A 27,025-nucleotide genomic window follows, 5' to 3' on the forward strand; every position below is an offset into this window, starting at 1 on the left:
AGAAAAAGAAACTGAAATGACATGCAAGAAATTGCTGAATTTCAGATAAATATTTGCTTACCTCATGACATATTCATTCTTAAGACATCCCTAAAGAAAGATTACCTGAAACATTAATTTGGAGTTGTTATCATTTACACTACATGTATCAACACTAGGCAGCATTTTTGATGTACTGCTATGAAAGATAAATGTATCAAAACACTCATAATCCAGCCATCTTCACTCCCCCACATCCCAGTTTTGGTAGTAAGATGACTATGTTACAATTGTCACATTTCATAAGTTTAGAAATGGTTCTGCAGTCACAACTCTTATGGCTTCTTAGGCAGATTTCCATATTTAAGTGGATGTAAGTCTCACTCTCAAACACCACAGCTTCTACATTCCTGAGTTCTCTGCTTTATCTTGGAGTTGGCAGGAATGTGTCATGAGATAATTGTTTTAAGAGGGTCTCATGGGTGCCAAAGTTCCTGAGGGCTTACCTACTAAAAGGAAAACTATTTCTCTATTCACAATACTTCTAACATCAACTATATATATGGAGGGGTTTTCAGTGTCAACCAATTCTCCAACTCTCCAGACAGCATCTGGATATCGAACAATTCAGTATGACACTACCTATCCACATTTGGTGCAGACCCCACAGGTTAAGCGCTCAGCTCCACAAGACTGCCCCCGCCCCCCGCCACTTGCCTGTTGCAAGTCCCAGGCTGTCACTTACCACTTGTACTTCTGATCAGCCAGCTGTAAGTGTCTATCAGTGGATGAACATTTTAAAAAAATTGTGGGATATATATTTAAAAAGGAGATTCTGCCATTTACAACAACATGAATGAACCTTGAGGACATTGTGCTAAGTGAAATAAACCAGACACAGAAAGAAAAAACTGCATGATCTCACTTAAATGTAGAATCTTAAAATTCAAATATCTGGAGGCAGTGAGCATATTGGTGGTCACCAGGGGCAGAGAGGTGGGGAGGAAGATGTTTATCAAAGGATATAAAGTTGCGGTTACATAGGATGAGTAAGTCTAGAGATCTTAAGTATAGCATGATGACTACATTTAATAATGCTGTATTGAATACTGCAGGAGATTTCAAGTGTCCTTTTCACAAAGAAAAGGATAACTATCTGAGGAGATAGGTTAATTAACTTGACTTTTGCAATCATTTCACTATGCATATGTATGTCAAATCATGTTCTATGCCTTAAATATATACAATTTTTATTAAAATAAATAACATTTAGAAAAATAAAAAATAAATTACAGTACCCACCAGCCCCTTCTCAATTTCATAATCTGCTATAATGGCTCACAGAGCTCAGGGAAATACTTATGTTTACCAGCTTATTATAAAGGACATTAAAAATATATAAATGAGTAGCCAAATGAAGGGTGTGGTATGGAGGGGTGGGCTGATGGCTTCTGCTGTTAGTCCAGATGGATAGGACTCTAGAACACCCAGCTTCCCTGAATAGTTAGCACCATCCTTAGATGTATCTAGAGAACCAAAAGGAAGCGGACAAACTGCACCAATTCTAGTTAGATTCAGGACATGGAGAATGATAGGTGATAGATGATAGATAGATAGATAGATAGATAGAGTGAGTTTCTGGAAAGTTCCCAGGTGCAGAAGCATCTGTCCCTGTGGAACTGGAGTGCACTATTCTCCTGGCATATGGGTGTGTTCGCCAACCCAGAAGTTCTACAAAACCCATAGTTCAGGAATTTTTATGGAGGCTTCATCACATAGACATGATCAATGATTAACTCAATTTCTGGACCCTCCCTCCTCCTCAGAGGATAGGGGGTGGGGGAAATTTTCCAAGCTTCTAATCCTGCCTTGGTCATTCCAATGTCCAGCTTCCATCCTGATGCTATGCAAGAACCCACCAAAAGTCACATTACTAGAACGAAAGATGCTCCTATCACCCAGGAAATTACAAGGAATTTAGGAGCTCTGTGTTAGGAACTGGAGGCAGAGACCAAATATATATTTCCTATTATATCACAACTACTTACTCGCTACAAGTTTTGAATGTAAAGGACAACTTGACTTTTGGAGTTTCTTACTATGCCATTTTTACCGATGTCACTTTCTATTATTTCTTAGAACTGCACTTGAATGTACAATTATCCCAAAATAAAACACTTAAGTTTTCTTAAGTCAAGTCACATTAAAGTGTTCTGACAAATACAGCATTTCACTATCTCACACCTCCCCACTGTGCAATCCCAGTTACCAAAAGTAGTGTCTTAACTCAGCTATTTCTTCTGGCATTTACTCATCCTATAATTTCAAATAATATAAATTTTTTGAGTCATCAGTTTTATATATCGTTTATTGTCTTCCTATTATCGTAAATAAAGGTTTGTGTTTCTACAATACCATCCTTCTGCTTCCACCCCATCTCCCAAAATGGTGATAACTGTTATTAAATCAATACTCAGCACTTATATTATATATTCACAGCTGATCTATTTGCTCTGTGTTTCCTTTCTGTTTTCTTAGAGTTAATGTTTTCTTTGATTTTTTTTTAATTTGCTTTGTTTTCTTTGTATTTAATGTCAACTATTCCCAAATTTTCCATTGAATTTTCCAAGATACTTTTTCACATCAGGTAACTTAACTCTTCCAATTTTCAGAGACCTTCTTCTCTTTCTCCTAGAGTGCTACTTTCTAAGCCTTTTGGAGAGCTGTCACTGGGACTCTCCTCTTCGGTCATCCTTATACTTTCCTTGGCCTTTCTACTGAGATGGATTCCCTGATCCCTAGATCTCAAGGCTTTCTCTCTCTGGATTTACTCTCTTGTCTTGTAGAGAACATCCTCCAGCAGTTTTGTCTAGTTAAATAATTTACCACAATGGCAGAGGCTTTGATGATACCAGTATTCTATATACTTGAGACACCCACAGTACCTCTCTCTCTGAAAGACCCCTTCACCACCTGTCAGGGGGTTTCCCTAAGTTTTTTTCAGTATCCCATTTCTTCCTATTTCTTGGTTTGCCATCATTTTAGGTGAAAACGTCCTAGAAAAGGAAGCCTAGGAGGAATTCTTTGAGTCTTGAGTGTTTGAAAATATCATTCATCACCCTCATACTTGATTGCTAGAACAGAACTCCATTCTAGCCATGCTGCCCTCCTAGCCAGCTGTTACTGAAACATGAAAGACACCCTTCTTCCTTTGGCTTTCTTTATTTGCATTTGCTGCATGCTAAACTCTCCGGCCTCCTTCAGGTCTTGCTCAAATATTATATTTTCAATGACCATTCTATATAAATTGTCAACCCAGTACTCTCACCCCACTTCCCACTTTACTTTATTTCCATAGCACTTGTCACAACTTGGTATACTATCTATTTCCCATTGTTTATTTGTCTACTTCCTGTCTTCCTCCACTAGACAGTAAACTCCTTGGAGCCAAAACTTTCATCTGTTTTGTTCACTGATCTATTCCAGCACCTGAAACAGTGCCTGGCACATAGTAGGCTCTCAATATTTATTTGTTGAATGAATGTGTACTAAAGATTTATTTCCTATTCCTATACTATGCCAAAAGGGAAATAATAATTTTCTTGTTATGATAAATAAGAATGGATTTGTTTGATATGGAATTAAGCAATTGTTGGTCATGCCACTTGAATATTTTTTTTTTAAAGATTTTATTTATTTATTTGACAGAGAGAAATCACAAGTAGGCAGAGAGGCAGGCAGAGAGAGAGAGGAGGAGGAAGCAGGCTCCCTGCAGAGCAGAGAGCCCGATGCGGGACTCGATCCCAGGACCCTGAGATCATGACCTGAGCCGAAGGCAGCGGCTTAACCACTGAGCCACCCAGGCACCCCACTTGAATATTTTTAAAAGATTAGCTATTTAAACATAAATTAGATTGCTTCTCAGCCTTTTGGTTAAGATCAAGTGTAAACATAAATTAGATGTCCACTTGATGTTTATGTCAAGTGTGTTTATCTTTTTCTAGAAACATTTAAAATATTCTTTCATCTGTACTTGTTCCTCACACCTTATTCATCTTCTGCTTTGCCTTCCTTTGGCAGTAAGTCAGGCTTCTGGCTGCCCCCACTGTGCCCATCTTCACCCGTTACCAGCATCACTCACTGTGGGTTTCAGCTAAACCTAAATTTATATACTTTGGTTCGGACCATTTTATCTGTGGCCTTTGCTTTTGGACAGGTCTCTTGCCCAGAAAGTGGCCAAACTAGCCATTTATTTTACACACAGTAGCTGAAATTCTAACCAACACACTCACCATGCACACTGACATAGAAGCTCACCCCACACCCTCACAGGAACCCCACACACACTTAGCCATGACAGCTAAAAGTCAAGTTATTTTGAGTCTGCTTATTTTGCATACCTCATGATAAAATAAATGGCATTGGCTTTTAGTGCTTGACTTCTCTGTTACCGTGTAAAAAACTTAATGTTGAAATGGCCTGTGTCATTGACATGTCTAATTTTTACATAAAAACCAAATGAAAACGTAATTGTTTAAAATACATTTGTAAGTACTGATGAGGTTTGATAATATTTTTATTTCAAAAGAATTGGCCATAGCCTTAATAGTTTCAATCTCAAGTAAAGAAAGAATAGAGTCTTGTAAAACCACACTTAAATAGGACTACTAGGTTCAGGAAATAAAAATATAAGACACCCAGCTAAATCTGAATTTCAGATAAGCATGTAAAAAATTTGTAATGTATTTTCCAATGAGAATCCTGCAGTTTATCTTGCAACCCTACATTTAATTTTTTGTAAGATTTTATTTATATATTTGCCAGAGGGAGGCAAGAGAACAAGCAGGGAAAGTGGCAGGCAGAGGGGCAAGCAGGCTCCCTGCTGAGCAAGGAGCCTGATGCAGAACTCGATCCCAGAACCCTGGAATCATGACCTGAGCCAAAAACAAACGCTTAACCGACTGAGCCACCCAGACATCCCTAGTAACCCTACATTGAAATAGCCAGCTGTTCTATCAGTGAAAGAACTTGGTTAGGTTTGTTCTGAATGTAAAAGATTAATGTTAAAGTGCCACAAAGGGAAGGAGTTTGAAATTCACTTTTATTGGTTGATGACATTAAGGCCACAGACTATTTTAATCTGGCTAAAGTCTATCTAGTAACAGAAGTGTGAGTAATAAGATTCTGGCCCAAGGGAAGAATGAAGATATCATTGTGTTTCTTCCCAAACCCTTATCATCTGGAGGAGCAGAAAGATCACATCATAGGAACACAGGTTCATATCCAGTTCCCCATGACACAAAGAAGTCAAATCAAACCACGAGTATTTGCAGCCTTTTCATTTATTCATCTGAGATCCTTCTGGGGAAGTCTTAGTCCGCTCAGGCTGCTGCAACAAAATACCATTGACAGGGGAGCTTAAACAACAGGAATTTATTTTTCACAGTTCTGGAGGCTGGGATGCCCTCCATCAAGCTGTCAGCTGGTTTGGCCCCTTATGGAGCACTTCTTTCTGGTTTGCAGAAAGATGCCTTCTTGCTGTGTCCTCACATAGCAGAGGGAGAGATCATCTCTCCGTGTCTCCTCTTATAGGAGCACTAATCCCATTCATGCTGGATCCACCTTCATGACCTAATTACCTCCCAAAGACCCGCCTCCAAATACTATCCCATTGGAGATTAGGGCTTCAAAGTATGCATTTGGGAGAGAGAGAGAACAGTCAGTCCATGGCAGTGAAGACTTAAAACTACGGGTGTGTATCCAGAGAGACTGTGCATGTTAGAAAATATCCTCCGGCAGTTGAATAAGGATGGGTGACATGCCCAGGCATTCTCCTTGGGTGAGAGAAAGGAGGGTACTTCTCTGAAATCTGGGTACAGTTCACCAACAAGCAGGTTTTATTTTGGAAACTCATAAAAATAATATGATTCCACGTTTCAGAGCTGTTTATCACTTGGAGTTTCAGTTTGGGTGATTGCCTCTAGTAAATTAGCTGACTGAGAGTCCAAAGATTCTATCTGCATCCAGACAGGCCATTCATCATGCTTAGCATTCGGATTTCAGCACAAGCTTTTCCACATGTTTGCCAGAATGCCACTGAAGTAATCACAGAAAGCTCCTTGTTTTGATCTACCTGATGCCTTAAATATCATCAGTGGCTCTGGATTTAGGTTTATTGGAATATTTTAATAACCCACCGATCTCTTTATCTGAAAGTCTCATATAACCACTTTCTTGGTTCATAAATACTTACTGATTTTAATTTTGTACCAAAAAGAGAATAGACTTTAGTAGTTCAATGTGTTCTTACCCAAGGAAGAAATGCAAAGTGGTGGTAGAAATTATCAAGGTATACTCATGTAAAAGTGGAAAGACCTTCAAATGCTATCAGATATTTAACAAGTTGAATGGCCAATATAAAGTTCAAATTATATGTGTCGCCCACACCTTTACTTTCTCAAAATCATTTTGAAAATTGGCAAGTTATTCAGTCAGATTATCCAATTTTGGAAAAGCATAATTTAAATTTAAAGTGGTAAAACTACCAAAAATGTGATAACTCAGATCCAAAAAAAAACTCCAAATGCATAAACTGCAGGCTTGCATGATTGGAAGGTGAATAAAATTTCTGTGCCCAAACTGCATAGCTAATTGGTTGGGAGTTCCAGATGGGAATGTGGAATCCAAATCTATTCTAATGCCATCTGTGTTTTGGCACCACCTGGTGACCTAGTGAGTTTCTACCAGCTGGTCCCTAGGTGTGTTGTTTCTGGCTAAGCAGAAATTTGGGGTTACTGGTGGTCTTTTACTCTCATCGATCTGAAACTACTTGGGCCTGAATACAATGAGTGCGGGGACCCACCCTCTCCTTCCCTAGGTTTGAACACAGGACTGCATGTCCTTTCTATACCAATTTCTTCTTCTTTAAAAATATCACATTAAGGGCGCCTGGGTGGCTCAGTGGGTTAAGCCGCTGCCTTCGGCTCAGGTCATGATCTCAGGGTCCTGGGATCGAGTCCCGCATAGGGCTCTCTGCTCAGCAGGGAGCCTGCTTCTCTCTCTCTCTCTCTCTCTCTCTCTCTCTGCCTGCCTCTCTGTCTACTTGTGATCTCTCTGTCAAATACATAAATAAATAAATCTTTAAAAAAAAATCACATTAAAACAATCAATGCAAATGCATTTTTTTTTTTAAGTTAAGTCTAACGTTAGATTTCCTTTTTTGCTTTCTCTTCTTTGGGGAAAATACCTGGACAAAATGAATTGGACTGAGAAGCTTTTTCCACAGACCATTCTTGGTCTCCTTCTGCTAAGGCCTCTGCTTCACTATCAGACACTCTACCTTTCTTTACACCATCCAGCATCTTCTCTCTGACTGATCAAAACATCATAGACATAATGCCCGTTGATCAGACAGTACCAATCCCAGGACTAATCATCCCCACGGATGGCTATTCTGCCATCAGCTAGTCAGCTCTGGAAATTTCACATTCAACTGCATCTTCAGGCAGCCAAGATAGCGGGAGAGACTTAGCCATAATGGATCTAACGAACACTCCCGTCACCTCTGAGGTGCCAAGACTCAGTGGGGATGTTTCTACCGCAGGTCATTTCTTGGAGACTACAACTCCCAGCCCAGCTTTACAGTACATCACCACTAGCTCCATGACCATTGCCCCCAAGGGCCATGAACTGGTGGTGTTCTTCAGCCTGAGAGTCGCCAACATGCCCTTCTCCAACAACCTGTTCAACAAGAGCTCTCTGGAGTACCAAGCTCTGGAGCAACAATTCACACAGCTGGTGAGTAAGCACTGCCTCCAAGTCCCTGCACATCCTTTCTTTTTTTCTTTTTTTTTTCTCCTTTACAAGATCATCACTGGTTGTCTTGAGCAATGAAGGTCACAAAAGACAAGCCTCTGACATAGCTATGGCCGAGGGCATTCAGCTGAAGTGAGGGGATGGATTCAGATCCAATAAGCAAGAAAGTTCTGCCGTGTACACTCCAGACAGATACTGCCATCCAGCCCCATGAGATCTTATCCTTAAGAACTTTTCATTAAGTTCTTCTTAATGGAGTTTTCCCAGGAATAATACATAACCACTCAAGTACTGAACGTGGAATTTAAAAGCAGTGTGAGCAAGCTCTCCCTAATTATAATGCCACAGGCTGCTTTCCAGCCATCAAATGGAAGGAGTCAAAACCAGAAAGGTCCACAACACATGAGACCAGAGTTCAAGTGTAAGCACTCATTTCTTAGTTACCCTTAAGTTCTCATAAAACTAAAAAATAGCTAAATGGCATATCATCCCTGATTCCTAACAAAGAAAGTGAGATGATGATTGTGATGGCATATACTTTTGATTATACAATACTCCCAAAGCTCACATGTTTATTTTGTTTCTTCATGTACCATAAAAAACACACAGATAATAAGACATGCTCAACTCTGTGATATCTGTATATAGTCACAGCCAATTAAAGTACCCAGTGCAAAGACTGTAGAATTTCTGAAAATAACAGAAAAAATATTTGTAAGCTTCATGTAAGTTAAGTCATTATACAAATTAAAACCACATAAAAACCGAGGTCTTCAAGTGAACTTTAAAGGAAGACTTTGTGAGGTCTCCCCCCACCCCAGTGAGGTGAGGTGAGTAGATATTGGGACAATCTCAGGGAACAGAGTCCCTGTGCACCTAGCTCAGGTGTATTAATTAGAGTACGTGCTAAGCTTCCATAATGAAGAGATCAAAAATATAGTAACTTAAATATGGTGACAGATGGTAGCTACACTTGTGGTGAGGGTAGCATAACAGACTTGATGAATCACTATGTCGTACAACTGAAACTAATATAACGTTGTTTGTCAACTCTACCTCAAAAAAAAAAAAAAGGAATGTAGTAACTTAAATAAGATACAAGTTTATTTCTCTTCAACTTGATGGGCAGGGCAATTCTGCTCTACAGTGTCATCCAGGGACTCACATTTCCTCTGTCTTGTAACTCTGGCAACCCCAATGGTGTCTTCTCATTCACACAAAGCTGAGTCACCGGTAAATCCTTGTTTCCACGTGTGAGAAGAGGCAAGAGAGGAAGCCCAGGGCAAGCAGTTCCCTAAGAAAGTGAGTGATACCAAATTTCCCCACAACTTTTCCACTCATATTCTGTAGATGGGAACTAGCACATGGCCACACCTTGCTGCAAGGGAGACTGGGAAATGTGGTTTCTAGCCAGGCAGCCTCTTTCTAGTGAAGAGGAAAATGGATTTAGGAGAGGGGAGCAGCCAATGATCTGCCTACAGGGGGGATGGCTATTGGAATGTGGGCAAGGTTAGAATCAAAATTCTGGTGGGGTGGAGACAGAGACAAGAAAAAGTAGTTCTGGGCTAGGCCTGGGAGATTTTAGCTTGCATCTGTGTATTCTCTATATTCATAGGTGTCAGTTTATTAAAGAGGAGGTTAACTTTCGGGGCCAAGAACAAGGCAGACACTGCTGAGTTTCAGACATTTCTGGAAGGTGATCTCAGGGGTGGCTGTGGCTCACAATAGGCAGGTTTGGGAATCTGAACCACAATATGCCCTTAGGCATGCTTTTGAGGTTATTAAATTCCAATTTGGGAAAGTTCCTCAGGGAACCACTTTTTCTTCTTCCTCACAATTCAGATAAGGGCACTGAGGTCCAATACAATGGATGAATGGTTTGATGAAGGTCACACAGCTGGCTGGAGACAGTTTCAGGACTGACAACCAAGTCTTCTGATGGCCAGTCTCCTGTTGTTCCTACTGTACGACCTACTGGTTGACCAGGAAGCATGTCCTGCATAGACAGACAAGCTGATATGTAAGCTGTTCCTTCAATAGGTCATTTCAATTGGTTGCTTCCAAATAGACGTCCCATTTATACAGGCATAGGTCAGTCTGCTTCTGGGCTCAGTTTGGAACATGTTTTTATTTGCTTGGATTTTTTTTTTTTAGTAACTTAACCTGGCATTCCTGCTTTGCTGACAACATTGGCCTAGATTTTTAAAAATCCTCTGTTCTCACAATTCATCATGAAGAAAATCACTGCCCATCCATCTCAATACACAAACAGAAAGGTGGAAATATGGGACATAATCAGTGCAAATAGATCATTAAATAATCGTGTTCCGGTCTCCCATAAAATCCAAACACAAAAATAAAGACAATCAAAAAGGAACTGAAATTTATGCCTCAGATAATGAGAAGTGAGTATAAATGGAATTAGCAACAGCTGAGCACTTAGAACACAGTTAAGGGTATACCATCTTTTGTTTTGCAGCTGGTTCCATATCTACGCTCCAATCTGACAGGATTTAAACAACTTGAAATACTTAACTTCAGAAATGGGAGTGTGATCGTGAATAGCAAAATGAGGTTCGCTAAGTCAGTGCCCTATAACCTCACCAAGGCTGTGCAGGGGGTCTTGGAGGATTTTCGTTCTGCTGCAGCCCAACGACTTGAACTGGAGATAGACAGCTACTCTCTCGACATTGAACCAGGTAAAAAAAAAAAAAAAAAAAAAAATCCAACCCAGAAAACTGTGGGAGTTTTCTTGGTTTTGATTGTTTGTTTAACACACAGTCTTTGTGAGGCCACAAAGTTTGACTCACAGTTTTTGTGAGGCCACAAAAATCAAATTAAAATCCCACTTGTTAAATAACATTTTGGAAGCTAATGGATCACCTTATTAGAAAGATAGGGCCCTAAACCACGCAGGTTCTATTTTCTTACATCAAAGAGCAGAAAACAAGCACACCTCGTGCTTCACAGTCTAGGAGCTTTAATTTCCCCCTCAGAACACAACTTTTGCTGTGCCTTCAGAGATTGTTTTTGTTGTTGTTGTTTTTTAATGTACCCCACAGCCAAGCTACTTTGCATTCTGCTAGAAGTCAGACTCACTTTCTTAGCAAACTGCAGCAACCTGGAGGGTTTCTACCTAAGAAACCTTCCAGTCATAGTTAACTATCAGCACTGCCTCCTAATAACACAATTCAGGATGAAACTAAAACAGTGTCCTGAGGAAAGAAAACTAATCATTAGACCAAAATCCAAACTTGGAAAAAAAAAAAAAAAAAAAAAAAAAGCCACTGCACCATCAACAAGGAAAGGAGAAAATAATGTCCCTTCCCATTTGTACACCCTAGATCAGCTTCCGTGCTCAGGTTAAAACAGAGCAGTGTTAGATGTGAAGAAAACTTTAGAAGATAATGGGGGTTAGCCCAAAGCTACATAGTAGAAAGCAAATTCTATTTTATATTCGTTCTGATAATAAAACATGCTGTGTGTACCACTGTAACCAGCTATGCCTAAATGAGTGTTGCCATCACTACTTTCAAAATTCTGTTTTCTAACCAATCAAAGGAAGATTTTTTTTTTTTTTTTTTTTAATACCCCAGATTGTGGAGAGGCAAGTCTCCAAATCTACTGCCCCTGCTACATTCTAGTCAGGTTCAAAACAAAGTTTCCTAATTGGTTGTGAATTAGTGAAGTGAATCTTCAACATCCTCTCTAGCTTTCTGTGGACTCACAATGAAGGCCCAGGGAAAAGGGGCCTTGGGCAAAATGCGAACAAAGAGACTCAGTTGGGAGACACTTACCTTTGACAGAACAGAACTTTGAGCGACTTAAAGAAAATAGCCTCCTATTTCAGTAAACAGGATCATTAAAAAGACAGATCACCCTTAGGCACTGAGTCTGGGAGTGATTACCTCTGAACAGGGGCAGCTAAGAAAGCCCCAAGGACCCCCTAAGAAATCAAAGACCTCCTAAATGATCAGGAGATCAGTTTCTCCAGTCAGTTGAAAGCAATGAGCAGGGACCTGTACAGAACTTAGAAAGTGTAACAGAGGTGAGTGTCCAGCCTCCTTTCTCCCTTGGAGAACTGACAGTTGACTTAGAGACCCATCCAACAGCATGAGAAGGTCAGCGTAAGAAGCCATGTTGAGACGGGAGAACTCTGGTGTGCTGCTCTGGAGACGGGCTTCTCAGTGAAGGTGCCACTTAAAGTAGCGCCTTAGAAAGACAGCAGGAAGCTGGTAACACATTGCCAGGGGTGCCAAGAGGACCGTGTGATGTTGGAGGGAAACACAGCACAGCAATGACTTGGAAGGGCCATGAATATGGCCCTTGAATATGAACCCTATGCGCTAATGGCAGCATTCAATTTCCACAACTGGGAAATGGGGATCATAAACAGTTGTGAGGATTAACTGAACAAATCTTCACAACACCCAGTTGTGAACAAGTGTTCACAACTACTACATCGCAGCCAACTAAGGAATATTGGTAGTTAATACGGTAACACTGTCCTTAATAACTTTGTGCAAAGGGTCCTTCTACGTAGGGCACCAGTGAGAACAATAAAAAGTACCCTGACGGGGTATTTGTATGGAGGCTGGAACTGAAATTGTGCTTATTTCCTGGGACCAGTTGGACTATGTAGCTTTTCCTCTAAAAAGCCAAAAGCAACCAAAACGAGATGCTGTTAACTTTGGTTTCAGTCCCTGCTGGAGACAAAATTATATGGAGCTATCCCAGAATTGCCTCCGGACTGCCTCGTCTACTGTGGGGTACATGGGCAATTTATTCTTTTAATGTTAGAACAACAAGGGACTGCCTGGGACATTACCTTACTAGATACTCTTTCTTACTAGATACTTAGAGAATGAGAAAAATCTGAATTTCTGATACATTGAAAACTCACAGAAAAATGGATGGATGGACAGATGGACAGATGGATGAAGTCTGCCAAGAATTGGCTGTAGTGAGCCAGCTGGGACATGAGTAAAGCCTGAACCAAAGGATTTGAGGACAGCAGAGTTAGAAAGCCAAAATAGGATTTTATAAAAGTTAAAAATCTATAACAATGTAACTTTACAAATTCCTCTATATATATACCAAAATGGATAAATCCAATACCTAAAAGGGCTCCTGTTTACTGGGAAAGGCCACTGTGCCAACCTGCCCCCAAAAGCATTTCTTCCAATCAATGGAGGCAGAGGTGGAAAGGAAGAAGGTATGAATAGGCGAGAGTAGAGGTGAGCTCCTCACCACGTCTCTAGAGATCCTGGTTTAATTATTTTCCCAAAGGCAAAGGATAGACTTGCCCAACCAGCAAGTGGTTGATTATCAGACCTTGACCATCTTCTGCATGCTTAATCCAAAACAATAAACATTATCCACCCCCACACAAGACATGAATACCTGGAATTCAGTCCCTGCCCGAAAGAACTTGCAGGATGCCCAAAGGGGGATACTTTAGAGTGATCAGACTTCTGCCTGTTTCATTCAAAAAGACTTTGTAATGAGCGCTTTCTGATATGCCACTTTCAGCTACAAATTGCTTCAGTTTGGGAATCACTGAAGCATAATGAAGAAAGCACTGAAATTTCCTATAAAATCCCATTTCACTGAGACCCACTGTCTGACGGCAAGAGAGCATTTAGGGCTAGATATTAATGTAGAGAATTCTAGTCCCTCTTGGCTGGTCTCCCCCAGTGAGACAACCTGTGGTGGCTGGTGCTGGCGAGGGCTGAGCAGGCACCAAGGTAGCCAGTACTGCCAAAAAAGAAAAAAATAATTCGATGACACTTGGCAAGATGGTAAGGAAGACTATTCAAGGAGGGCCATCTCGATGGAGGTGGGGACCACTGCAGTGGGGTCTTGATGTAGGGGAGAGGGGACTCTCCAGCATGAGCAAGTGGGAATTTATAACCAAAGAGCAGGGTGGAGGGCAGTGGATGGAACTTACTGAGAAGAAATTCTTCTTGCTAAAATTGGACAACGAAGAGGGGAACACTGAAGCTCAAAAGTAGAGACCAAGTTGAGAATTTCCAGGGAGGCTGAGTAGAGCTTGGTCAGCACCAGAGCTGGAGAGGCAGGATGCCAGCCACACACACACACACACTGCACTACTGCAGTAGTGCCCCTGCAGTTGGAAGGGGTTGGGGATGGAAGAAGGAGAGAAGGACCCCCAAGAGTGAGTAGCAGTCAGGCGCCCACCCCAGCGACAGACCCGCCGACCCCCACCTATTCCTCGCACTGTCCACAGCTCCTCCTTCCTATTCACGTCCTGGCGCAGTCCAGGCAGGGATGGCCCCAACCCTAAAACATTCACCACCATTGCTTCTCAACAGAGGTAATGAACTCTTATGTCTGTTAATCCGCTTATTTTATAAACCTTCTTGAACCTGAATTTTAAAACGCCATTTAAAACAAAACAAAACAAAAACAAACAAACAAAAAACCTGTAGTTACAGTAAACTGTCTCTAGCGTGAGTGTCTAGCCTGAGTTCTCCTGTATGATTTTAGTTTGGGGGAATATGCACAATATTAGTGTTGTGGTCATAGGAAAAAAATGGGTGTCTAGATTTTAAAAGAAATTGAGGAAACAAATGTAGATGATTTCCAATAGTTTTCTTCCTTTTTTCTTTTTTTTTTTTTCTTTAATCTAGAATATGACAGCTATTTTGCTCCTAGGTTTTCAATGTGACTGACTGATCCAGATTTTCTCCTTTTAGTGGTATGCTGGAGTGCAAGCTGTCGTGGTGATTGACAGGCAAGCTGATTAAAATGTCCTCCTAGTACAACCAACCAGTGCAACCAGCTGATCATGTTGCCTCTCAGGTCCCTGCACCCCAAATGAAGATAATTACTTCAGGTTCCTGAAGAACAGGGACTCAAATTCCAATTTACACAGCCCCTGGCTCTCTTGCTAGCATAGTCTTTTCCAGTGTCTAAGGCTCGGGCTGATGTGCAACAGTGCGCAGCTGCCAGCATGTATTAAAAGAGGTCTGAGGGGCACTTCAAATCCCAGATAGTTCCAGAAGGTCATCTAGCAAATACAAGGAACCTCCCTGATTCATGTTTGCTCTCGCCAGTGTTTACTTGAACTCACTGGTACTGGCCCAGTCCGTTGAGAAAACTCTCCTGGAAAGAGAATTAAAAGGGGGAAAACTTTAAAGAGAAGAGGAGGTAGTTGCAGGAAGTACCGTGTGCCGGGAATAAATACCCAGCTTGATCTCTGGGAGAAAATCCCAATAATCTATGCTTGGAAAACAGAAAAGGCATCCTATAATTTTAACCTTTTCCCAACCAGGATGGCCCAATACAGCAACACTTACTTTGTGTCTCACCCTTTGCCCTTCCCTAGCTTCTCTTCTTGGGAGAAACAGGCGATCAGAAGTAGGCTTCGAGGGCACCTGGGTGGCTCAGTGGGTTAAGCCGCTGCCTTCGGCTCAGGTCATGATCTCCAGGGTCCTGGGATAGAGTCCCACATCAGGCTCTCTGCTCAGCAGGGAGCCTGCTTCCTCCTCTCTCTCTCTCTGCCTGCCTCTCTGCCTACTTGTGATCTCTCTCTGTCAAATAAATAAATAAAATCTTAAAAAAAAAAAAAAAGTAGGCTGCGAGACCCTGGAGGTCCCCCTGCCTCATGTCCAATGTTGCCCAGGCCTGGGAGCCACCAGCCCCACCCATCCCTTCCTCGCCCAACCCTTATCAAGGAATAACCCTTAAAATGTGGAAAACGTCATTTTCATACAAACAGCGAGTGATGTATATCAAAGTTTTACCTCACTCATTAATGAGGGAATCATTAGGATGACAAATCTGGTGTGAAGAGGCTCCGGAAAGGGAACTCGACACAGCCAGAGAACAAAGCAGAATGATAAAATAAGGATGTCGTACTCAATAGAAAACAGAAAGTACCACCCTTTCGTCTTATCCGTTTCCTATACAGTGTAACTTCCTACTCTCTGGAGTTGTAAGACAGCATCACCAAGAGCAAATGGTAAATCAGACAAAGTTGATGCATTTTAGGGGTCAGCAAAATGTGCCTAAAAGGGACAGATAGTAAATATTTGGCTCTGTAAACCAAAAGGCAAATCAAGGGTATATTGTAGGTACTTATATAACCATTTAAAAACCAAAAAACTCTTCTTAGCTTGTAGCCCGTAAAAATGTAGGCAGCTGGCTGGGTTGGCCCACAGGTGATCCCTGTCTGCTCGGGGGGTTGAGGAGGGGGGGCTTGCTGGGCTTGTTAGTGCTCTAGGATGACTTTTAAGGTTAATGCAGTCCATGTTTCTCTTTGTTTCCTATTGTTGGATGGTTTTTCTTAAACCACCAGCATCTTACTCCCTCTGGCCCTTATCTTTGCTGCTATAGAAAAGTTAGACAAATAAATGATAATACAATCATGATTGGGCCCCTGTTCATATATTAAGTAGGGGTTATCTGCTACCAGTCAGACACTATTATAGGCACTAGAACCCCAAAAGTGTATCCCTGCCCTCAAGGAGCCAAATCCCTATCAGCCAAGAGAAATAGATATATATGCAAAGAGCTATAATTAAGTTTACCAAATACAATGATCAGGATATGTGCAGAAATATTATGACCCACGAGAGACAGCAATTAATTCTAGAGGCCAGGGGATGTCATGGCAGGCTTTCTCCACAGATGGCGCTGTCGAGTGCGCGATACCTTGGAGAACACCCCCCCACCCCCCCATCCTCCCCCAACCCCGTCACCCAGGCTGAGAAGGGTAGGGCTGGGCTCCCCCATCCCTCCCCCCACAAAAGGGCAGGAGTTTCAGGGTACTTCCGTTATTTCACTGTGCTAGCAGCTTCGGACGTGAAGTACGGAAAGAAGGGAGCTCAGCCTGGAAGGGAAGGGCGTGCTGAGCCAGTGCGTTTGAGGCCAGGATGTCTAAAAGCCCCTGTTGGATCTCTGTGCACCACTTTGGTGTCCTGTTTTTCTTTTCTTTCTTCCTTTCTTTTTTTATGACTGTGGTCTTTTACGGTTCAATAAAATTTTATAAAAACTCAAAAAGTCTTCAAACTAGGTACTAAACAGTCCTTAAAGTAGTCTCAAAATTACAAAATTAAAACATATAATATGGGGGAACCTGAGTGACACAGTCAGTTGATCTCTGGACTCTTGATTTCGGCTCAGGTCATGATTCCACGGTCCTGGGATCAAGCCCCACAATGGGCTCCCCACTGGGTGTGAAATCTGTTTAAGATTCTTGCTCTCTCCCTCTCTCCCTCACTCTCTGCCCCTCCCCCCACCTTGCGTGCACAGGGGTGCACTCTCTCTCTCAAAAAAATATATATATGTGTGTGTGTGTGTGTATATATATATATTTCATCATTCCTAAAATATTGCCAATTTTAAAAATACTTTGCAAAAATATAAAACTACAAAAGCTACATACATTTAACTTCATTAAAGTTTTTAATGCAGAAAACAAAGTGAAATTAATAAGCTGTCTTAAGGACATAAAAATACTCAAAAAATGTTTTGGGGAAAACCAGTTTTACAGAAATGGACATTCGGTGAACTGACTGCTATCCTATGAAGCAGGTGTCTTGAGGCCAGAGGCCAGCATGGAAAATACACATTTGGGAAACCTCAGTTGAAACCAGAGAACAGGTGAAAAAATGGTCCAGGACAAGGTGTAGGGCAGGAGGAAAGGAGAACTGGGACTGGATCTCTGAGGAACCCCAACACTTAATGGGGAATAGAAGGATTGTCATTGAAAGGAGCCAAAGACGGCGTTGCTGAAGCCGGGGAGAGAAGAGCAGGAGAGAAGGACATCCAGCTATTTCAGCAGCTGTGAGTGAACAATGCATGGCAGTCATTTAAGCAGATCATCCAGAGGTTGCTAGAACCCTTCGGAAAAGCAGTCTACAGAATGGCAAGAGCAGAGGTGAGATCTTAGTGAGGTTGGGATGAAGTAGAAAAGGAGACCATCCACATGGCCTGTCCCCCGCCTGTCTCACAATACAGAGCAAGGATCCTACCCTCCCACAGAGACTGGGAGACAGGGGTGCTACTTCTTTGATGCTTACATTTCAAAGGAATGGTTCCTAGGTCCTTGGGGAAGACAGTCTTGAGTTGTAATACTGGCAAGAAGCTTTAAAGAAGATTGATATCTCAAAGGAGCAGAGAATGAATGTACAAGTTTTGTAAACTAGCTACACTAAGAGAAGTGAGGGGTCTAGAGTTAGTCAAGCTGAGGGAAGGGTTAAGGCACTCTTGGTCAGAGGACTTAGCATTTCTTTTCTAGCCCTGATTTTATCATATTTATAGGAAATGTCCAAATAGATCACTTATTTAATTCTATTGGCAAAACTTGAGACAAAATCCAGTCAAGTCATTTTCATTTGTTTTTTTTCTGGCCTAACATCAAGGTGGAAATGTAGTTTGTCATGGTAATACTGGGAGGGGGAAATATCCCATGGTTACTTTTAGACTAAAGAAGAGAAATTTTGAAACTTCTCATGAGATTTCTAGGTGGGTAGCATTCCACATTCAGATCAGCGTCTGAATTCCTGGCTGTGTGTCTAAATGAGGGCCAGTAATGGGTTAAGCCAAATGACATCTGCAGAGGTACAGACACGTAGGAGAAGTGACACCGTGTTATCACCACGTGTGGTTGCCATTCAGCTTTTGAAAACAACCCGAATAAAGGAATCTATGATATAGAAAGTATAAACCAATGTTAGAACTATCTGTGATTTATCAACTGAAAGATGGAATAAATCACAGCTTGCTCACGATTCTGCCGGCATCCTGGCAGCTAGAGTCGTCTTTCATTTAGGCTGCTCTGAAAATTCTTTAGAAGCATGTACGGCTTTTATGCCAGTTAGCTGCGCAGGTTGAAGATTTCAACAATGCAAAACTACACATACTTATTCTAACTCACTCTCTCCTTGAATTCCCAAAAAGTCTCTTCAAAAATGGGGAAATTTCAAGGCTGGTAAATGGTGAACACTGAAATTAATTATACACTGGCATCCAGGATGCCTCCAGCCAGAACAAACCCTTTAGTGGCCAGCTCTGGAAAGGTCATAGATGTCACGTATCGCAGTAGTGACCATAAGAACAATAACAGCTACTAGTAATTGATGTTATTTTTAATCTTAATAAATAACTATGAAAAGTAGGTATTTCTCCTCATTATACAGAGAAACTGTATCTTAGAGAATTGTAAGTAACTTAACACTTGTCACACAATCACTGAGGGCTGCAGTTGGAACTTGGTAGCAGTTTTGTGTGCTTTCTTCAAGTCTGTCTATTGCCTCTTTATAAAGAGTCCTTTTTTAAAAGATTTTATTTATTTATTTTTGTGAGAGAGAGCGAGCATGAGCAGGGGGAAGGGCAGGGGGCGGAGCAGACTCCCTGCCGAGCAGGGAGCCCTATGCAGGACTCATCTGAGGATCCTGGGATCATGACCTGAGCCAAAGGCAGACGCTTAACGATGGAGCCACCCAGGCGCCCTATAGAGTCTTATCAACCCTCTTACTGGGTATACAAATGTTTAATCTACTTAGAAAACAATGACAACACACAAGTTTAATTAGTCCTAAATGAACTGTTAGATTTCACATTTCACCAAGTGAAATTTCTTATATTTTGTTATATTTTTAGAATGCCAAAAAAAAAAAAAAAAAAAAAGAAAAGAAAGAAAAAAGTTCACTTTCAGAAACAAAAGTCCTGAACTTCTTAATGTCCCCTTCACAGGTACTCCGGGCTCTGCTAGGAATGTCCCTTCTGAGCTGAGGCACCCACAGGAATTCTTCCAGGAGACACTCCCAGCCTCTGGCCCCCATTCCCCGCCCCACCCTCCCCCAACCCACCCCCATCCTGACTCTGGCCTCCTCTCTTGTTTTTCCACTGCTACTGCCCTGTGCGTCCTGGGATGCCATCATGGGGATTTTCTGCTAACGCCTGCTTCCATTAGGGAACCCCAGCATTGCCTAGACCTCCAGGTACCTTTAGCCCTCTCCAGAGTTTCAGCCAGGGTCCGCATTCCACATGTGAGTTTAAGATGCTCCCGGAATCCTTCACGGAACCCCTGAGTGCAAAGCCTGCATGGAAGCCTGGGCTTCAGCCCTGCTGTCAGGCCGCCTCCCACAGCCCCTGCTCTAAGAGCTCTCCATCCACCAGCTGATTCCTGGGACATTGAAATCCTAACACCAATGCATTCAAAATGCCTCAGTGTGGCAAACAGGAATAATGAGGGAGAGCAGAAAGAATCCTTTAGTCTCTGAGCCAGGACAAGATGTGTAAGGGCATTCACATCCATTCACAGAAGGAAGAGATTCTGAGTACCTGCGCTAAACAGTTTGTGATTATTGTTCTTAAGAATGGTGGATGCTTAAAATGAAACCCGAGATTTTTCACCCTACATGTCCCTTTCACCCAGAAAGAACAACTGTTAGTAACTCACTCAATTCCACAAATGTGTGTTAATTAATCTCCAGCCACATGCCTGGTGCTGTGTCATTGAGTGATTATTCTCTAATCCTGTCCTTCTGCTCTAAAGCAGGAGCAAAACATGTTTTGGCCAATAATAAAATAAAACAATGAAGTATCAACTTAGGTTATAGATTCTTCTTAACGTTATTTTCATCACTGAGTTCCATGAGGAGTTCTAGAGGGACATGTCCCAGTAATGTCCAGCTGTGAGGTTCCCTTAGGACACCTAGAACGGGAGATAGATATTTGAGCTTCAAGGACATTAGCGATGATCTGGTTTAAATAACCCATTTTATAGAAGGGCAGAGTGGGACTAAAGATGCTAAGCTACATTCCCAAGGGCACAGACTGTTCCCAGGGTGGTTCCTCCACCCAGGGCACTTTCCTGGGGGCAGCAACGCTGACAGCAGCCATAAGCCAACTCACTCCCTCCGCTGGTCCAGCAAATCCTGGAATATTCTCAGGATTTGGGAAAATAAACCAGCTGGGCCTATGTGGAAGGTGAGGTCCCTGCGTAGAGCTCAAAAGAACCCTTAGGGGATAGGCACAGCCATATACATTACTGAGTGCTGAGCACCAAACACTGTATTTTTGGCAACATTCCCATCTTGAGAAGGAGGTAGACCACCAATGCTGCATTAAGATTTTGTGAGCTCTGGGCCTTTCATGAATATTAATAAAAACTTAACAATTACTAAAAATACTTAAAATTAAGGGGTCCTGGGTGGCGTAGTCAATTCCACCCCAGTGTCTTGGTTTCCGATCAGGTAATGATCTCAGGGTCCTGAGGAGTCCTGAGATCGAGTTCCGGCTCAGCACAGTCTGCTTGAAACTCCGTCTCCCCCTCCTGCTGCAGCTCGTGATCTCTCCCTCTCTCTCTCAAATATTTTTTAAATCTTTAAAGTCAGTCAAAAAATCAATAAAATACGTAAAATTATATCTTATGATTATTGGTATAAAGACGAATACCCAATGTGGATTATATTGTGGGGTTTTTTCGGATTTTAAAGAATTTAAAACATGTTGAGTACTTAGAAGTATGGTGAGGTAAGCAGGTGTCCTGCGCCCTGCGTACTGCCTTGACTGCCAGTGACGGGTAGGTTTGTCATCCACTCATGCTCTGGGCAAAGAGAAACCCGGACCTCACAACCTTGGCAATGAGCTGGGAGGGGAGGGAGAGATGGCGCTACAGCTCCTCCCACCCAGCCCTTCCCCACCCCCACCCTGCAGCGGCAGGTGCGCGCACGTGGCCGGGTTTACTCCCTCTCCATCCGCGGGAAATCTAGTCACCGCGTCCAGGAGTGAGGCTTGGTGAGGCTGGGCGCCGGGGCGCGTGAGGGTCCCCCCTGCCTCGAACTCCGGAGCCCTAGGTCTGCCTTTTGGGAACGGGAAAAGGGATCCAGGAGTTTCCGCTACCTTCCCCCAGCCTGTCGCGGTCATCTCGCAGTACTCGTGGCTCTATCAGCCGTCCCTTGGAGCTCCTTCCGCCACGGCGCGAGTTCCTTCCAGATTTCTCTTCCCTCCACCCGCGCGCACCGCACAGTGGTTTTTAGGAAGACCGAAAGCAGTTGGGGGCTCCTACAGTTTCATCCCCGAAGTCTCTTCCTACTTGTTTTGCTATTGAGCGCCATCTAGCGAACACTCGGTGTCATCACACTGAAGAGGGCTCCTGGAGCCGGAGGAGAGGCGTCCAACAGGTCCGCCGCCCACGCCAGCCCAGGGGAAGCCTGAGTTTCAGCCAAATTGAGCTGAAATCTTGCCTTAGGACCGGACCCTGTCAAAGGCGATGCTTCCATTCCTGTCCAACACGTGAGTGTTGCCACAGAGCGCAAGAGAAGGGCATCATGAAATTATAAAGAACGATAAAGAACAGGGCAGAAAGGCAATCAGTCAGGACACAGCCCCAAGGTTGGGGGGACAAGTGGCAGGACCAACTGCTGTATGTGGGAAAGGGGCGCCGTGCAATGAACTCGAGCTGGTGACATGCGCACCACAGACCCTCAGAGGCCCGAGAGACTGGGAGATCCTTTTATCGGGCCTGACAAGCATGACAAGAAGTTTGAGAAAGACAGCCTTGGACATCAGGGACCTATGAATTTATAAACTGCTTGGTGACCAAGACCATAATCTTTTTAATGTTAACTGTAAAATGCCTCAAAGTGTTCCCTGCAGGCAAGGGACATTTATTTAAATGGCTTCTATCACATGATAAAGAGCTAAGGGACATCCTCATGAGGCAGTTGGGAATGCTTTTCAGGACCTTTGGGATAGAGATAAAAGACGTTACATAAGCAAATTCAGGGAGAAACTGATACAGAAAATGTGCTTACGCTGTACATCTTGGAATGACACACATACGTCCAGGCCCCGCGTAGCAGCTCACTTCCTTCAAGCCGTGTCCATTGCTGTCACATTGAGCAACAGGAACAAATGTGGAGTTGCTATAGTGTCAGACTGTACTGCTCTAAGGAAACATTCTAACTAACGAAGGAGTTTTGGCAGACTGTGGTTTTGACCTTTTGTTTAGTTAAGAGAGCCTTTGTTCAAAAGAAAGCATTTGTGGAAGTCTAATATGTGAACTGGTAAGAGGGGAGACGCTGGCATGTTTGGGCCTCTCCCTACCCCCACCATCCTTTGTCAGCCCCTTGGGTCTCCTGGAAACCCCATATTGGAAAACCATTAGAATGGTGTCAAAAGCTGAACATTGTAAGCAGACGTACAGATGCTAGTCTGGGGCTATACTTTCTAGCTAAAATGGACTTCGGGTTTCTCACTTATGAAAATGAGGGCAATAATATCTGCTTTGGAAGGTGGTTATGCATATGAGTGAAGACATGCTTGAAGTGCCCAGCACACCGCCAAACACAAAATGGCCTCAATAAATGTGAGCTCCCTGTTCCTGTAAGTAACTGTCATTGCACTCCTGGTGAAACTGGAGGTTCAGGATCGTGATCCCTAGTGGGTGTGGTACAGGCTCTTGAAGAAACCTTTCTATAGTGCCAACCATAAAAATAACATATTGGAAGAGGGCTTAAGCAAATTGGGGAAGCTAAGGCAATTATCGGCCAACTAGTCTATGCACCAATCATGAGGACTTCACTTCTTCAAATCCACACACAACTTGATTATGACTTGAAAATATTCTTCTAGAAAAAATGGCATCTGGTTCCACTCTTCCTCATCAACTACTGATCTCCAGTCAGAGTCCCCCCTCTTTCCAAGCTACAGATGTTCAGAAAAGAGCACTGCAGGTTGTTGTTACCTAATGTTCACACTGTCAGTATTGACCAAATGAAGAGCAGACGGGGGAAGTTCAGACTGATTCTGTGCAAATTTTGTTTTGTGCCAAGTCTTGGGGACATATTAAGGAGGAGGCAAATAGTCATATAGCCTAACGGTGACTGATGGATGAGTCCATCATTCTAAGGAGAAATGTCTTTGGGATATGACAAGGAAAGAAAATAATAACAGTAGAGGGAAAGCTTCGCTTAAAAATATTCCTCAAAATTTTCATCCGTTGTACAATGTTTTCTCTTCCATGGCCCTTCCTCCCCATCATCAGCCACATCTAGTTCTCAGTCTTTGCCTTTAGCCCAAAGTTGTAGGTGCCCCTCCAAGACTAGTGGGTAAGTAAAGGACCATCAACACAGATAGGAACAGTATTTTTGAGATATAGTAATGGAACAGTACCGTCTGCTTCACAAATTACATTTCTATATATGATCTCTTCTATTAACGATTCTAATTAACCATAATTGCCTTTTCATGCCTGATCCCACAGCGCCCCCTCCTGGCTCTTTCCTTCCCTGGCACTTCCTCCTCACGCAGAGGACCCTCACAAACAGCCTTGGGCTTTGCAACACTCAACTTCGGAGTCTCGGCTTCCTCATCAGCAAAGTGAGCCAGTTCGTGAGAAGGTTCTAAAATACCTTTCATCTCTAACACTCTATCTAAAATGTAAAATTTTATATAAGGTTAAAATTAAAATCTTAAGCAATTAGTTGGCCTGAAATTCTTAGTGCTGAAGATTCTGAAGGGCCAAGTTGATATTTGTTGAGTCCACGAGTGTTGTCTTAGTTACCCAGGAAGGTGTACACAGCAAACACACAGCGAACAAAAACTAAGCTCCGTGATTTGAAGTCTCCTACTTCTCTGTAGACTGGTTCTGAATCCACAACACGGGGAAAGCAAGTTATCTAAAACTAGGTGCATTTGTTCTTCAAATATATCTGATCCAGGGCCTGAAATGTGGATAAATTTATTTCTCAAGACAGTGTTGCCTTATTGTGTTCTGTTTGGCTTTACTGGTGCCTAGACTATGCCTGAGTGGCTTGAAGGAAATGAGAATAAAATAGTAATATTTTTTTTTAATGGGAAACTCATTTGGTTATCACACATTTACTCTTCAGAGGGTTAGAATCTGTGCGGGCCATCAGCTTTCCTAGTTGATACATTTCTCTGGGGCAGAGAGAAGGAAATGGAGCTCCAACTATTCCCTCTAACTTCTGTTATCAAGACGGTAAGTGTTGAGTGTAAGGTTGCTGACAGCTGTTATTTATTAAGCCAGGCCCTGATGTGAATCGCCTGGGTTGTCCGGGTAAATCTGAGTCATTTTCTAAACAGTGACAAGGATCCTGTAACATGGTGAGCTTTAGAACTTTCAAGCAGAGGAAGCCAGTTCACATAAGTGAGGCCTGCTTGTCCATAAGGGACCCTCATGCTGCAGATACAAGTTCATGTGAAGTCTTTTAGCAGGTCTACCTGCTAGGAGACCAAAACAGGTGTTTTCCAGGACCTGCTCTTGCCCACAGCTTGGAGCGGTTTTACTAATCTCACGCGCTTTCACTTCTGGACCACTAGGAGGCGCTGGATCAGAGCCGCGAATAGAAGTGTTCATTGGAATTCTCACCCCACAACCTGAACCCCAGTGACCCTAGGTAGAGCTTCTGGGGGCAGTAAACTTGGCAAAGCTGCTGACTGTGTTCTCCACTTGAAGATTCAAAATAGACATTAGCTTATTAATGACCCTAAGAAACTTAAATGTAAAAAGAGAAGGGGGTAAGTTTGAAGGGAAGAGAGAGAAAGAGGAACAAGGGAAAGAGAGAAACTTGTTAAATTTATTTCACCCTGCATTGGGGGGGGGGGGGGTTATTTAGCCACCAACCTCTTCTTAGTATAAAACCCATTAAGTCCTGCTAAATTAGAGTTCTGCAGATGTTCCCTCCTGGAAAACACAGAACCAGATGACCACTTGAAAGCATCCTAACCCTGACAGTTCTATTACGTATCTTCTAATGGACAATTCTGATGAGACCCTTCCTTCGAACAGAAATCCTCCATGGCTTCCCCCTCCCTATAGAGTCCAATTCCTTAGCATCGCCTTCAAGAACTACCAGAAAATTGGCCTTAAGTTATCTTTCCAATCTGAGTTCCCTTCTTTCCTGCCCATGAGTGTCTGCTGCCCCCAAAGTGGATCTCGTAGGCTCTCTTATCTGTTGCGTTATCACCTCTGTGCCTCTGTTCATGCTGCCAGGTCCAGTTGGGAAGCCTTTTATAGTCTTTGCACATACAAATGCCAATCACTTTAAATAAACAAAACAATGACCTCTTCTCTAATTTATATTTAGAGCTCATCTTTACAGCCCTTATACTAGACAAGGTACTGGGTTTTTCATATAGAAATATCTGTCTATATTTCTTACCTTCCCCTAGGCTTCTTGGAAGGACAGCTTTATGCATGGCTGCCTGTGCACTAGCTCCTTGCACAGAATAGGTTCTTTTTTTTTTTTTTTAAGATTCTATTTTTTTTTTTTTATTTGACAGAGATCACAAGTAGGCAGAGAGGCAGGCAGAGAGAGAGGAGGAAGCAGGCTCCCTTCGGAGCAGAGAGCCCCATGTGGGGCTCGATCCCAGGACCCTGGGATCATGACCTGAGCTGAAGGCAGAGGCTTTAACCCACTGAGCCACCCAGGCGCCCCCAGAATAGGTTCTTATGGAAAGAATAACCTGAAGGTTAAATGACTGCTGGGATTCAACAGGATTCCCTCCCAGGGCAGATAGAGCAATGGTCTGAGGACCAGAGGCTTGTTCTGGTTCTGTCATCAGCATGTGGGGACTCGGACCATTCGCTTCTCTGCCCGACAACTTAGTGTGCTCACCTGTGTAAAAACAGGGGAAAGGGTACCTGGGTGGCTCAGTCCATTAAGCACCTGCCTGGGGCTCGGGTCATGATCCCAGGGTCCTGACTGAGCCCTGCTTCAGGCTCCCTGCTTAGCCTGCTTCTCCCTCTCTGCCCTTCACTCTGTCTCCTGCTGGCACATGCTCTCTCTCTCTCTCTCTTTCTCCCAAGTTAATAAATAAAATCTTAAACACACACACACAAACAAAAACAAAAAAACAAGGAAAAGCTGACAGGGGGCTACAGGCCTTCTGGATCTAAATATTCTGAGATTCCCTTGACTTATAATCCAGTTTACAAAAAAATTTGAGACAATGCTACCAAATTTAGAATATCAGAGAACAATCAACACAAAACAAAACAACAAAAAGCAAAAACAGAGACTAGAGATCTATTTGAACTTTAATAGAAGATAAACTATTAATCCAAAGGAAAGATCTCTAACAAGGGACTAATAGTGAGGAAATTGTCCTGAGTTCTCAAAACTGTCCACATACATGACTACTTGACTACTTTGTAAGGTAGACCTGGTCTTAAATATATACTTTCAGAACTCATCTCTGCAGAAAATGCTTGCTTTAAAAACCTAGC

General features: G+C 42.6%; 1 protein-coding gene and 1 long non-coding RNA gene across 2 annotated transcripts in view; one reads left to right on the plus strand and one right to left on the minus strand.

The window, feature by feature from the left end:
• LOC131833676 (uncharacterized) overlaps positions 1 to 21,832 on the minus strand; it is a 30,849-nt gene extending 9,017 nt beyond the window's left edge. Inside the window, exon 1 of the long non-coding RNA XR_009354568.1 lies at positions 21,673 to 21,832. This is a non-coding gene — a long non-coding RNA (uncharacterized LOC131833676). The remainder of the gene's footprint in view (positions 1 to 21,672) is intronic.
• The window catches only part of IMPG1 (interphotoreceptor matrix proteoglycan 1), a 127,972-nt gene that overhangs the window by 94,123 nt on the left and 6,824 nt on the right, over positions 1 to 27,025 (plus strand). Inside the window, 2 exon segments of the mRNA XM_059177249.1 lie at positions 7,265 to 7,776; positions 10,274 to 10,493. Of these exon segments, the coding sequence (XP_059033232.1) occupies positions 7,265 to 7,776; positions 10,274 to 10,493 (732 nt within the window).

Source organism: Mustela lutreola, chromosome 6 (assembly GCF_030435805.1).
Source record: "Mustela lutreola isolate mMusLut2 chromosome 6, mMusLut2.pri, whole genome shotgun sequence".
In the NCBI taxonomy this organism is placed as follows: Eukaryota; Metazoa; Chordata; class Mammalia; order Carnivora; family Mustelidae; genus Mustela; species Mustela lutreola.